Source organism: Solea solea, chromosome 8 (genome assembly GCF_958295425.1).
Source record: "Solea solea chromosome 8, fSolSol10.1, whole genome shotgun sequence".
NCBI classification, from domain to species: domain Eukaryota; kingdom Metazoa; phylum Chordata; class Actinopteri; order Pleuronectiformes; family Soleidae; genus Solea; species Solea solea.
The window spans coordinates 27,017,236-27,031,391 of NC_081141.1; the positions used below are offsets into that span (position 1 = coordinate 27,017,236).

Genomic DNA, 14,156 nt, shown 5'->3' on the forward strand with positions numbered 1-14,156 from the left:
CTGTTGAATCATGGGAAGTCAGTGTAGTGATCTGAGGACCGGTGAGGATGAGGATTGTTCTACATATGTGCAAAATGCAGCCATTTCCTGGGATTTAAATTTAAAGAAAACAAAAGTTAAGTTTCCTTTTAAAATGTGCCCTTTTTTAATGTACTTATATTCATTTATATTAGATTTTTGCAGACAATAGAAGAAATGTATTAATCAATGGATTTTTTTCATGGCCAACTTTCATTAATAACTTTAACCTCTGACCCCTAACATGTTTTCTTTAAAGGAATACTTCAATACAAAGCTAAATGCAAATCTGTGAAGTATTCCTGTAAAGAAAACACGTTAGGAGCCAGAGGTTAAAGTTAGGGTTTCTTTTTTTATTATATGGCAGGTGTTGCTGTATACCTTAACCCTTAGACCACAGAGCATTTAGGCTGCTTTTTTCCCCATTACTATGTTAAATGTAGATACAGAGGCTATAAAAGTGTGCAATATAGAATGTATTATATCCTTTTCTTTCAGCACAACCTATAGGCAATCTGATGAACTTCAGTTTCAACACACTTGAGCAAAAAGTTCTCAATTTTTGTTTTAAATTGGATTAAATTTGTGAAATTTGGCTTGTTTTTTTGACAAAAAAATTTAAATGGCGAGTGGCGACCACAACAATAGCAGTAACAGGAAGTAGCTGCACTTTCACACACGTGTGCAGTTACAGCAGCATCTTTATTGGCCGGCGAGTATAGCGCGACTTTACCTAAAAAAGGACAATGCTATAATGTGAGACTCACACACAGATGCTGATGGTGTGAGTGTGCTGCCTGTGTCTGTACAGAACACTGTTTGTCTGTCTGTCACTGTCAGTTACGCTTCCACGGGAGACTCTTCTTCTTCTTCTTCTTCTTCTTCTTCCATCAGTGGAGCAGAACAGATGCTCGGGGCCGCGGCTCGTGTTTAATTTAGCCGCCGCACTGGGACACAACGCGGGAAGACAGAAAGGCTCTGATATTTCAGCATCTAAAACTGTAGGAGTCCCATTATATTCCCGCGCAATAAAACAAATTAAATAGCAATCATGTCTCTATATAGCTCCAGTTTCTAATAATTACAGTGATCTATGGCACCCACATGTGCCTCCATTACAGAGGCCTTAACTAGAACCAGGATCATTAGAGTGAGACTTCAGTTCAAATCTATTCTTTTCACTTTCAATGTACCTGGGATTAATGCGGCGATATCAAAAAACAGATCCAAGGTCCCAGAGCCAATCTATAACTTATTTAACTACATAGGAATCATGGTAGGCAGTTTATTAGGTACAGTTAGTGAAAGGTAATGTGGTCAATTACAACAATTTCAATAAAAATATCATATTATGAGGGTGTAAAGTATCAGAAACCTTTACTACAATTGCAGTTGCTACTGATTCATTTACATGTAGAGAATGACTGTATAATCTGGGTTAAGATTCAGATTCACTGAGTTTATTTTTTGGGGGAATTTAAAGCTGCAGTAATTTAACTTTTGGTTATTTTATTCTGTTGTAATAATTCTGCCTCTGTTTGGTCTTTGTTAACAGAAAGGATATAACATTATTTGTATTCTGTGTCCGTATTAGCCCATATTAAACAGCTATTACCATACTATTCCCATGTTGTTACTATAATTTAAAGTGATGCTATTAAGGTTTTATCTAAGTTAATGAGGATCACTCTAAATTAGCTGAATAGCAACGCTTGCTTTGCATTGTAAAGTTGTATTTGTTGTTAAATTGTCCTTATATTAATGACGACACATTCATTTATTATGAGTTTAAAGTTGTGACTGTATGATGGGCATGTTTGCTAAGAAAAGGGCAATTAAAAAGACTTAAAATGCTACATATATATTATCTTATTCAGCTGTTGATCGTGACACACTGACAGAATAATACCCAGGCAACGCACCATACTATTTATCCATCATGGCTTTTCTGCTGCTCGCCATAAGAGCAGCTTGTCCACTTCAGATAATGATAAAAAAACCTAATGGTGTCCATCATACTAAAGCATGGAATCAGCTAATGTGGAGCTGAGCTGATCTTTTGGCCTCATCTCGTGGAGAGAGACAGAGTCCGTCTCACAGGGAAACTTGGCAACCAATCAAATCTGCCGTGTGTGGGCTGCTGCTGCTGCTGCTGCTGCTGCTGCTGCTGCTGCTGCTGAGGACGAGCACTCAGGAGAAGACAGGACTAAACACAGTGAGTGGGAGACACGTTAGCGAACAGACTGATGGATAATGCAGCCATGTTTACATCTGGATGCTGTGCAGTGCTTTAAAAGGTAACAGTCACGTGGACGTTGGCTGTAGTATTTGAATGTTGTTAGACAGAATATTCACAATCCATAACAAATACCCTATTGTTTCGTCCAGCCAAAACTTCTAGTCCCAAAACATCTAGTACCAAAATGACCAGTGCCAAAACATCTAGTCCCAAAATGACCAGTGCCAAAACATCTAGTCCTATAACATCTAGTCCCAAAACATCTAGTCTCAAAACATCTAGTCCCAAAATGACCAGTGCCAAAACATCTAGTCCCAAAACATCTAGTCCCAAAACATCTAGTCCTAAAACATCTAATCCCAAAATGACCAGTGCCAAGACATCTAGTCCCAAAATGACCAGTGCCAAAGCATCTAGTACCAAAACATCTAATCCCAAAATGTCCAGTGTCAAAACATCTAATCCCAAAATGTCCAGTACCAAAACATCTAGTCCAAAAACATCTAATCCCAAAATGACCAGTGCCAAAACATCTAGTCCCAAAATGACCAGTGCCAAAACATCTAGTACCACTTCTACTGAGTTCAGTATTACCCACTCAATCACAGTAATTCAGCCAGTAATATATATATGTATATATATATATATATATTGTACGTCAGAAATAAAGCATTTGTATCGTAGAAAGTTAGGTTTGGGGTCATTTAATTTTCATGGGCTTTTCATGTTTTTCCTTAAAATCAATTTTCTCAAACACTAAGAAGGCTTGTCATATAAAGCAAAAGAAACCTTTAACAGAAGAAGAATAACTTTGATCTGTGATGGGCTCTGGAATTCTGTGCTGAAGAATGTATTAGAAGAAGAAGGAGAAGAAGAAGGAGAACGTTGAACTGTAGAGGGCAGTGTTACACCTACAGCCTGCCAGAAATCATTAAAAGACCAAGAAAGCTCACGTTTATACAAGGAATTTAAACAAATAATGGATGCAAGTTTGTTTTTCTCCATCATATTAATTTGACACATTCATAAATTATAGATTCTTGTTGTTTGTGTTTTTTGTGTTTCAGGAGTTGTTGGTAAACTGTTTCATCATTTGCTGCTTCTTCCTTTCCACACGTTCAATTTCTCCATTCTCCAATTTCTCCAGTACGTTCTTATCTTGAGAGGAGGCAACAGTTTCTGAATTACATGCTCTGCTTTCTTGTTTCCCTGCAAGTTTGTGCTGAATATTGAACGCGATAAGAAGTTTCCTCGCGTTCGCTCAGAGAATTCTTGGCAGGTTTGTTTTGAAGAACCCACTTGTGCCTTCGAAATAATACCAGAAAAACTTATATTTTTACCTTTGCCAAACATAATAAATCAAATCTTGAGCTTTGGCTAGTGAGAGAGAGAAAAACATAGCTCAACAATATCTATAAAAGGACGAGAACTCTGTTAAAAAATAAGATGAAATATCTAAAAACATTACATTAAAGTAAAGAGACAAGTGGCTTCATGCCTGATTTTAAGAAAAAAGTGCCCAAAGTTGTTGTTATTCAAGAGGAAAAAAGCGATGTAAGTATAAGAGAGAAGACCATGACCCCTTTTAAACCCTCTGCAGTAACAATAACAAGAGGAAAGTGTTTTATGAGTCTACTGCTAATTCATTTTCCATCCCATTTACAGTTCTACAAACATTATCACTGTTACAGTAAATTAAACCGCTCATGTCCACACTGTCGATGATAAAGTTTGAGGAGAGGCTGAATCACTCCTATCACAGTGTGTGTGTGTGTGAAAACTCTGCTGTTATTTAAGGTAAAATGTGAGAACGTGTGACCTCCAGCCATTTGAAGGGAAGTGCAGGGGAGCATCAATTTTACAGAGTGCTGTAAAGTAAGGCCATTTTTTGTTCTATACAGTCATATACTGCACCTGCACTCTGTCTATATAGACAGCTGTAAAACATTTAAGCGCCTCTGTTTTTCTTCGTGATGGTTGCAGTGAAGAGATGAGTGGAAACCTGTTTGACTTCAAACACAGGGACAGTGAAGAGCTAATGGCTTCTCACTGTGGACAGAGCACCATTCAGTAAAGAGCAGTATATTCTTTATCACTCCACATGTGTGATGAATGTTGCTTTACTCAACTGCTCGTATCAAATCTGCAAAGAAAAAATTAAACATCCACGTCTTAGGACGGGTGCGAAAAGGGAAAAACATCCATCATCAAGTAGCAAGGAGATGCTCGCACACTGAACTTGTAAGAATACCTTTATTATTGTGATGTGTTGGAACTATATTAGGCTGTTGAAGATCTAGGACCAAAACATCCAGTGCCAAAACGTCTAGCACTAAGACATCTAGTACCAAAATGTCCAGTGTCGAAATATCTAGTGCCAGAACGTCCAGTACCAAAACGTCTGATCCAATACAAGGCTGCACCTACAGATCTTGATGCTCAATTCATATGTGGCCTTTATCCATTGTCTTGTTTTGTTTTGTATTTTGACAACATGGTTACGTTGTCTTTCCAAAGTGACCCATATCTCTATTACACCTGTTAACACATGGGGGACAAACCACAGGGTGACCTAGACTACTGACCTGGAAATGGTTAGTAATTATATGCTGAAATGGAAGTGAAAGTGGTAGCCCAGTAGGAGTCCACTGTCCCTTGCACTGGTCATGTGACTGTCGATAATATCCATATGCTTTTACATCAATCGCGACTTTAACATTTTCAAGGACATACAAGCAAATGCACATGTCCAGTTAATTCCCAAATATGAGGCCTGAAACTGAATTAATTAATTAATTTCTAACATAAAATTAAAAAAATAATAGAATAGTAAAAAAAACCCAGAAAACTATCAATCCCCGAATGAACATCTTTTACTTGTACAGTATGTGGATGAGTTGTTTGTGCATTGTCTGTTTGTTGGCAGGCCTGCCTGCACTCACTTTCCCTGGGGGGACAAATACATTATTTTTGAATTGAATTTGCAGTTGGAAAGTAAGAAAACTTTGTGCAAATAGAACAAGACGTCGATGTCGATGACATGACATCTACAGCATATTAAATAACTGTCTTCTTTAATATATCCACAAAACAATAGAAGAGAGAAAAACAACTTTTTCATGTACTTTGCCAAAATGTTGTGATTTACACACTTGTGCTTTGCTTAAACCCATCAACAAACCCATTCTACAGTTTCTCACCACAAACTGAAATACACATACAGAGAATAAATCAGGTTTTAACCCTTAAGAGTTCCTTTAAAAACTTACTAATTTGTTCCTAGCGGCAGAAAACATCACCTTCCCAAAAACGTTATATATTAATATTTTTTTCCACTTTAAATGAGTCAGTCTTTTAAAACTACTTCAGCCTAACATATACATTTCAAATGTTAATAATTTTTTTTTTTTTTTAAATTGTAATGCTTTACTACAATAATTTTCATAAAATAGATTTCAAGGAAAATTTGATAATAATTATTATTCTGCCCTGGGACAGGTCAATGATTGGCAGAAACATTGACTTTGATGCATTGTTACTTTTTTTGCAATGTCGGATTAAAAAAAAAAAAAAAAAAAAATCAAAAAACAAAAAGAGTTCCTTTAAAAAACGTACAAATTTGTTCCTAGCGGCAGAAAATGACACCTTCCCAAAAACTGCTGTAAAAATATTATATATTAACATTTTTTTCCACTTTAAATGAGTCAGTCTTTTAAAACTACATCAGCCTGAAATATACATATCAAATAAATTTTAACCCTTTAATGTTTTTACCAAAAATGAATATTTGAGCTAGATACATTCAGCTGAGCCAAAATGGCTTAACAGTAAAAAAAAAAAAACGGAATGGCATGAAATGTCCCTAAGAACTCTTAAAGGTTAACTTCACTCTCCTTCCCTTCATCAACTGTTTGCGATCGACCTCTCTATCACAGCTCAGCTGCACAAACGGTCCACAAAAACAAGATGTAGACATGTCAGGTGACTGCGCCTCCTCCTCCCGTATGGGAGCCGTTGAATATTTCATCACATGGCAATCTTTCCAGTCAGACTCCACATTTTCTCAGCAAAGTTGAGGATGCACATGTGGGAGGTCAGGAAGAGGCAACGGCAAGCAGAGACGGGCCAAAGAGAGAGGAGAGGAGAGGAAATTGAGAAATAGAGCAGACGTGGGAGAAGATGAAAGAAGGAAAAGTGCTTTCTCTGGCAGCGGCGTCTCTTATATCTGCCCGCTGTGGTCCCTTCTTTCCCCCTCCACAGGATCACAGTGCTGGGTTTTTTCCTGATAGGATGATTTGCCACTTCATTACTAATTGATATTCGCCGGAGAGAAACGCTCATTAGCTCAAGTGCTGAACAGTGCAGCTACAGCACGCTGGTATTTTCAGCCTCTTCATAATGACTGTGATGTTGATGCTGGTGAACACAGCTCATCCCGACACAAGTGCAAAAACAACAAGCAGCAGCAGCAGCAGCAGCAGCAGCAGCGTGGCAGAGACATCAGGACAAAGACGAGGAGGACTTTATGTTACAGTGCTGCAAAAGTGTTGTTGTAGCAACGCTTTAATGACCGTATCTCTTCAATCGCCTTATTAGAGTACGACCAGAAAATACAGGGAAATATGTATGAATCATTAAAATAACAGAAAAGTATGAGAAAATGCACTTTTACAGGGTAAAAGCAGGGGTCTCAAATGTGAATGTTTAGTCTGGCAACAAGGGGGCCAGTCAAGTGTTCACAATATTCCATCATGATGTTTCTTCATGAAGATCTTTCACTAGTATTAGTGAAGTGATAAATATAACCATGTGTTTTGTATTTAAAAGAAAAAAAAATAGTGTTCACTGCTTATGCCAATTATTTTTATGATAACATGTTTGAGACCTCTGGGCTAAAGGGTCAAGTATTAAAGTGTCATCACAATAGCAGGACCATGAATCTCTTAAAGGTGACATTGAATAAATCAATACTAAAGATCTTCAGAGACGACAGAGTTGATCACTGACATAAAACCTTTTTCTTTTAGGAACAATTCAGAAATACTGAGCTGATTTTGAACAAAATATACTTGGACACAAAGAAAACTGAAAACTCCTCTAAGATCCTCTAAAACCTAGTTTTAAAGCTGCTCTTTCAAACACCATGAATAGTGATAGTGATGGTGTTGAAAAGAAATTCTATTTGGAAAACAAAACATGTAGCTATAGGTTTAATTTTGAGACAGTTGTTGGATTACAATCTAATGTTGTGCATCAGTCCTGGATTAGTTGAGTTTATGATCAATATGTCCTGCTCTAAAGAAAGAGTCATCATACAAAGCTTTACGTGTGTTTCACACTGATATTGACTCTGGATGTGATGGATTCAAGCTCGGCACGGTGGGTAAACACAGGTGTTACTAATCACATCAATGCATCTAAACACAGCAGAAGCTCAATCAATGCGATCAGTGACACCTGTGTTTACTCACTAACACTCCTCCAAGTCTGATTTTACCATCTACACAGGGCTCTGATTGTTAGGTTTCTGTGGGATTTTACAGTAAATTGACAGCTGTTTACCGTATTTACACCATTAGACTGTTTATATTACAACAGCTTAGCAATAGTTTATAGTATAAATATTGCAGTTTACTCCACAGGTATCATTTAAACAGGACTGAATAATTAAAATTATTTTTTTATTAGGAATAATATAATATTGGCTATATATTTAAGGTAAATTACTATCTTTATTTACAGTAAATTACTGTGTCCTGTATTTTTACAGTAATTGCATCATTTTAGGGTAAATTGACATATTTACTTTAACTGCACAGCTGTATAATACTTGATTTGGCAGTATTTTCCTGTGTAAATACTATATTTTACTGAGTTATAATGTTATACAGTATGTTATTTAGTTAGTATGATATTTAGCAGTATTTGCTCTGTATAAATTCCTGTATATAAAACATATGGCTATACATTGAATGAAAAATGAGTTTACTGTAAATTGCTGTGTCCTGGACTGTAATAATTGTTACACACAGTACATAACTGTAATTTGGCAACCTATTCTTACAGAAATACTGCATTTAATCACAATTTAATACGGTTTTCCATAACAGCCACATGGTAATTTCACAATAAAGTACAAATAACACAGTATTATATTGCAAATGATCACAGTTAAAGCCTGTGAAATGATAATGATGTCATTTATTGTGAAATTTCCACGGTGAGAGTGTGAAATCCTGGAAATGATTAACGGTTTTATTTTATTCCACTACATTATTAACAGTACGATTCATTTGGTTTCAAACTACAACTCTGAGGATTCAGGTGAAGGTGAACGGAGAGTAAACACTTCACCACTCCATCTGCCATCAACCATTCACCACGCTGTGCCTACTGCATGAAGCATGAAGAACCAATCAGGCCTGGAGATATGGAGACCGTGTCCAATCAGCTGTAAGGATTCGTTCCTCACAATGAACGCGGTCACACACCAGTGACCCTTTACTACACCTCTGGGCTCCTTCTGCTCTTCTGGCAGCCGGCCCTCCACATGGCTGGAATAATATTGTGTAATTGTTATTGACATATTGTGACTGGGAGAGGACAAGCAGGACCGTCCTCTCTGTTCCGTAGAATTAACAGCTTGTGACACGCTGGTGGATCCAGTCGACAGAGCGTCTGTTCACATCAGCAGCAGCAGCAGAGGAAATAATCTGAGTGCTTTACACGTGTGATAAAACCTCAGAGATTAAACAATACCAATGAAGGTCACAACAAGATTTTCTTTATAGCAATAAAGCAAACATTAAATATATGAGACAATGTTTATACACTGTGAAATCTTACTGAGAGAAGATATCACACTTTACTAAGTGTTTTATGTTTAAACATGTGTCTGTTTTCTGCTTGTAAAGAACTTTATTTATTTGTTTTATAATGAATATGATTATCTGATTTTAAGGGCTGCTGCTCATAGATAGCCAGACGGACATTTTTATCGATCTATATTTAGCTAAATAATTAGCTAATTAGTTAGATACATTTCTAGCTTGTTAGCTATATACATAGGTAGTTCGCTTGATACACAGCGAGCTAGCTAGCGTGATAGACCTAGCTAATTGTACTTAGCTTGGTATTTAGCTAGATACATAGCTAGTTAGCTCAATAGATTGTTAGATAGACCTAGCTAACTATATTCTGCTAACTAATTAGATAGATAGATAGATAGATAGATAGATAGATAGATAGATAGATAGATAGATAGATAGATAGATAGATAGAGGGACCACAGGATATGAGGAGTGGAGGTAACGTTCAAAAATAAATGATAAATTGGTGGTAAAGAAAAATGCTTGTATGTGTTGAGAATTGAAGCATAAAGAAATCACAGCTGCCTCTGTGAAATCAGTTTTAAATGAGTCAAATGTGATAATTTATTGCTCCATTTCACACCCATTACACATCCATTTCCCAATTTACATGAATTTTCTGTCACCCCCATTTTTTTTATAAATTCCGTTACCTTCACCTCTTGTTGAAAAATAAAAAAATATGACTATGATGATAAAAAGTGTTATTTGGACAAAAGCACCGCTGAAAACAAGTGTTAATGTTCCTCTCCGGCTGCTCAATGTGCAATTTGTTTTGCGAGGTGCTGTGTTTGCAGCTTGTTAACGCCGTCTGAGTGGGCTACAGAAATTCCACTGAGGCCTTTCTTCACCTTCCTTTCTTTCATGTTTGAATATTAATCAAAATGTGCTCCGCCAGTTTCTCAGAGGAGGCTCACAGAAATGCTCTCTGCAGAAATTCCACTCATTTTGGATTTTGGTTTGAATAGATCACATCAAATGTTCCTGAACGTAGACAACAATGCAAGGCATTTTTACTGAAGCACAGTACAGGAAAACCCAGTCAACATGATGCTAACCTGACCCAAATCCAAACAACTCAGGTCAGTCATCCACCTTGTAGTTTATAAAATTATAAAACAGCTTCTTTTTCAATAATAAAATGTCAAATTCAAACAATAATTCTTCATCACACTCTTGCTACTCGCATTGCGCCTGTGTATGAAAACTTAGACTTTTGGTCGCCGTACGAGGACTTAAGCTGCCCATGAGTGCCACATGATGTCTTGAACTTCATGAATAGATGCAGATGAGAAGCCCTAAGGTTTTTACAAGACCTTGCATCATAACACCGTTTAATGGCTGGTCCCTCGCTCAGTCTGCACTCTCAGTCTGTCTGACACAGCATAAACAGACAGTTGCCACAGATACTGAGGGCAAATAGCTCAACATATTCTGTGATATGCTTGACATTGTGGTGAAGTATCTGACTTAGACTTGACAGGACCAAAGGAGTTGAGTTGGAGGCCATCACATACACATATATGAAATTAATTGGAATCCAAATAAAACCAAAAATGGGAGTTAACGAAGGGATGCTTAGATCTGATGGGAGAAAACCCAGGTGTTTCCTGGTTTTCTGGAGTATGGGAGAGCCGACAAACGTGTTGCTATTGTCAAATTTGTTGTCATCCATTGGAAATGTATGTTCAAAAGGCAAAAAGAGCACGAGAACATCAGCATAGGATGTGAAGACCGGGAGCGACAAATAACAAAGGCTTTAAAATGTGTGGTTACGGGAAAACCTTTTCGAGGATTCGGCTTTAACTCTCGCAACAATAAAGTTGTCTTTGTTCTGTACAAGCCTTGTGTCGGCAGAGTCTCTTTCTGCACCATCATATCCCCACCTGTCGTTATTTAAAGAAGGAAGGCCCGGTAAACGACAGTGGCATTGACTGAAAACCGGAACAATCCAGAGTGCCAATACAGGCGACGCAGATGCTTAAAACCAGCAACATACGAGTACAGTCACTCTGCGGTGCTGCCTACCTTTCATCTCCCCCATGTCCAGCGTCTTGCCAAGCTGCTCCAGCAGATCTGCTCTGGCCGCGTTCTTCTTGTGCTTTTTGCCGTCGTAATGTTGCTGAGCCATGCCAGGGTTGTTGAACCAGGCGTTGCATAGCTGGCAGTAGCGGTCGGAGTCGCGGCGCTGTCGCGGGGACGTCATGGGGGACGTTTCTGGGGAGCTCTTTACGGGACTGGGGGAAGCCTCTGATAGAAAAAAACAAAAACAGAACAACAACAATACATAAAAATGAGGCTCTGCTGGGTTTTAGCACTTCAAAGGGAGACACAGATGTTCTTTTTTTTATGGTAAACAGATTTCAATTTGTGCCAGGTCCTGAGCAGATGTGCAAATCATGCCTTGAGGAATCACAGTGTTATGTAATTATCTAAGAATAAGATGGGAAATGATTAGATTTTTAAATATTGGGACCTTTTGCCAACATCTGATATGTCAAAATATCGCACGGGCCGATAACCAATGAACACAATATTTTTCATACTCATGTCGCAGCACATGTAGACATACACTTTCTTCATTGTCTTTCAAATACATAAACATAATAGTTGGAACATTCAAGAAGGGTAATATATTATAGATAATACATTTTAAAGCCAATATCAGCTGATACCGATATTTTGCCGATAATATTGTGCATCCTTATTTTAGAAAATGTTAATTTTAATAATAAAAGGCCACTATATACAGTGTTATACTAAAATTCTATACACTGTATATTCATTCAGTTCATTGAACTTACAATTACAAAGTATTGATATTTGTAGAGAGCATTTCTTACGACTATGAATGTGTTAAAATTTTATTTTTGAACAGTTACAAATTAAGTCAAATTCACTCTAAAGCAAATAATGACACTGTTTTTGTCACTTTAATAAATTGAAGTTGTATTCACACAATATCCACATCTGGCACAGACAAACCATTTATTACATAGAATTCTGAACACCAGAATCCAATCATGCTCATTGATCAAAGCTCCAAATACTGTTAAAGAGAACAGTTCAGATGTTTAGTCAAGTGTGGTTGAGGTACGGACACTGAATATCCTGATTTTAGCCAGAAAAATAATAAAATCTGGTTTGTGTTGTTGTAGCAAGTGTCTCATATTCCCATATTTTGCTTTCCATGGGCAAGTCCAAAAAGAAAAATAAATATACAAAAGTATCTTTAATTTGCCTGTTCATGTGCCAAATTGTCTTTATCATGATCTTTGTTTCAAAGAATTTAAAAACGTCAAAAATTTGACGAGACCAGTCATAAGTTATTTGGTTCTTCGTCGGCCTATATAACGCAAAAAAATCTCCATAAACATTTGTTTTTATATGAGAATATTCACCTTATTATTCAACAGCCAAATCCAATGTAACAGAATGAAAGCATGCACATGACAGCGAGGTCACCTCTTCTTTCTCATACAAGGAAAAACACTGCCCTAGAATGAAAAAGCCTAATTATGAGCTGCATTTTCTCTTTGTTAAAAATCAGAGCTTTCTAAGTAACCTTTTATGAAAATGTGACAAGAATACAGGCCGCGAACGGCGGCCTGAAAAACACAACTTGGCTTTTTAAAGTGGAGATTTGTAGCCAGCAGACAGAAATCAGTGTAAGTGCTGTGTGCTTTAATGAGCACTGATCAGCAGAAATGTAACAATGACTGCAGCCCCACGAGTGCAGCGCTCTGAATAACAAGCTGTTATCTCCATTAAATGCCTGAAGAGGAAAACCTAAATTCGACTTGGCAAACAGAATAAAGAGCCTGCTCTTCTGCTCACTTGTGTCTTCACGCATGGTTGACGGCATTAACCCCAAACGGGGGCCACGTGTGCAGCGCTGCGCTCCTCCCGTCGCAAAACAACACTATCAACTTAATCAGTTTTAACACTTCACTGCTCGGCCCACCCCGAGTCAACATTTACAGTCGTCCCATTACGTTCCATTACACCAGTCAACATTTCAAAACGGCAACTCCAGTGAAAAACACAGTGGAGAGAGTGTCAGTGTCAGCGTTTTGCTCTCAGGTTAGAGTTCTCGGCTCTTCGGAGAGTCGCTGCTGAGCCAAAGGCCCAGCACGCTTTATATTTGCATTAGGCTTTTTTTTTTTTTTTACATCCAGCCGATGTTCTCTCGTCCACAGCGACTGGCTTTTATGTGGGATTAGAATCAGTGACTTTGAGGTTGTGGGGTGACCTCGTGGACTAATGGGCCAATGTAAACTGTCATATTTAGTTATGTCCCTGTAATCGCCTTTAGGAGGAGGTCAGAGCTCAAGAGAGCGGCAGCCCTCGAGTTTGAATGCCTTGCTTAGAGGAACATAGCTGTTAAAATGGAGCAGGGATGGGTGAAATTGCACTCACCCAAGACTTTATTATAAGTAAACCTGTTGGTTTGAGTCAGGTGACTTTATATGTGTCGTGTGTTGGTGTATATAAGAAAACCATGTATTGAGTCTACAGAGAGAATGGTCCAGAAAAGAGAAAATAACCAAAGTTCTCTGAGTGACAATGTCCTGTTGATGATAGAGGACAGAGGACAATGACCTGATTGATTTGAAATGATAGAAAGTAACTCACATAACCAGTCAATTCAACCAGTGTATGCAGACAACCATCTCTGTATGCACAGCACATTGAATATTTAACCAGATGAGCTACATATTGACTTCTTTTGTTTCCTCCTGACCTTTCTTCTCCTTTTCTTCTCTCTCTTTCTCGCGTTTGGTTTTTGACTTGCTTGGATTACTTGAAGTCTCTTACTACAGCAGCACAGTGACAGTTACGAGTTTCCTTGAATGCATCCCGTAGCTGTTCTTCTTGTGTGTATTCCTGCCATGTCACTCATGTCACCGCTCTGCCTCCCGATTTCTTTTGGAATGTCCGAGTTACGTGCGGCATCAATTTTGTTCATGTATTATAAAGTTGCAGCTGGCTTCATGAATTTGGAGAGCAGCTTTCATTTAATAAACAGA

At 37.9% G+C, this 14,156-nt stretch overlaps 1 protein-coding gene across 1 annotated transcript in view; it reads right to left on the reverse strand.

Annotated features, from left to right (window-relative positions):
• Positions 1 to 14,156, reverse strand: part of zmat4a (zinc finger, matrin-type 4a) — a 128,212-nt gene that overhangs the window by 31,053 nt on the left and 83,003 nt on the right. The window contains exon 5 of the mRNA XM_058635366.1: positions 11,155 to 11,376. Coding sequence (XP_058491349.1) covers positions 11,155 to 11,376 — 222 coding nt within the window. The remainder of the gene's footprint in view (positions 1 to 11,154; positions 11,377 to 14,156) is intronic.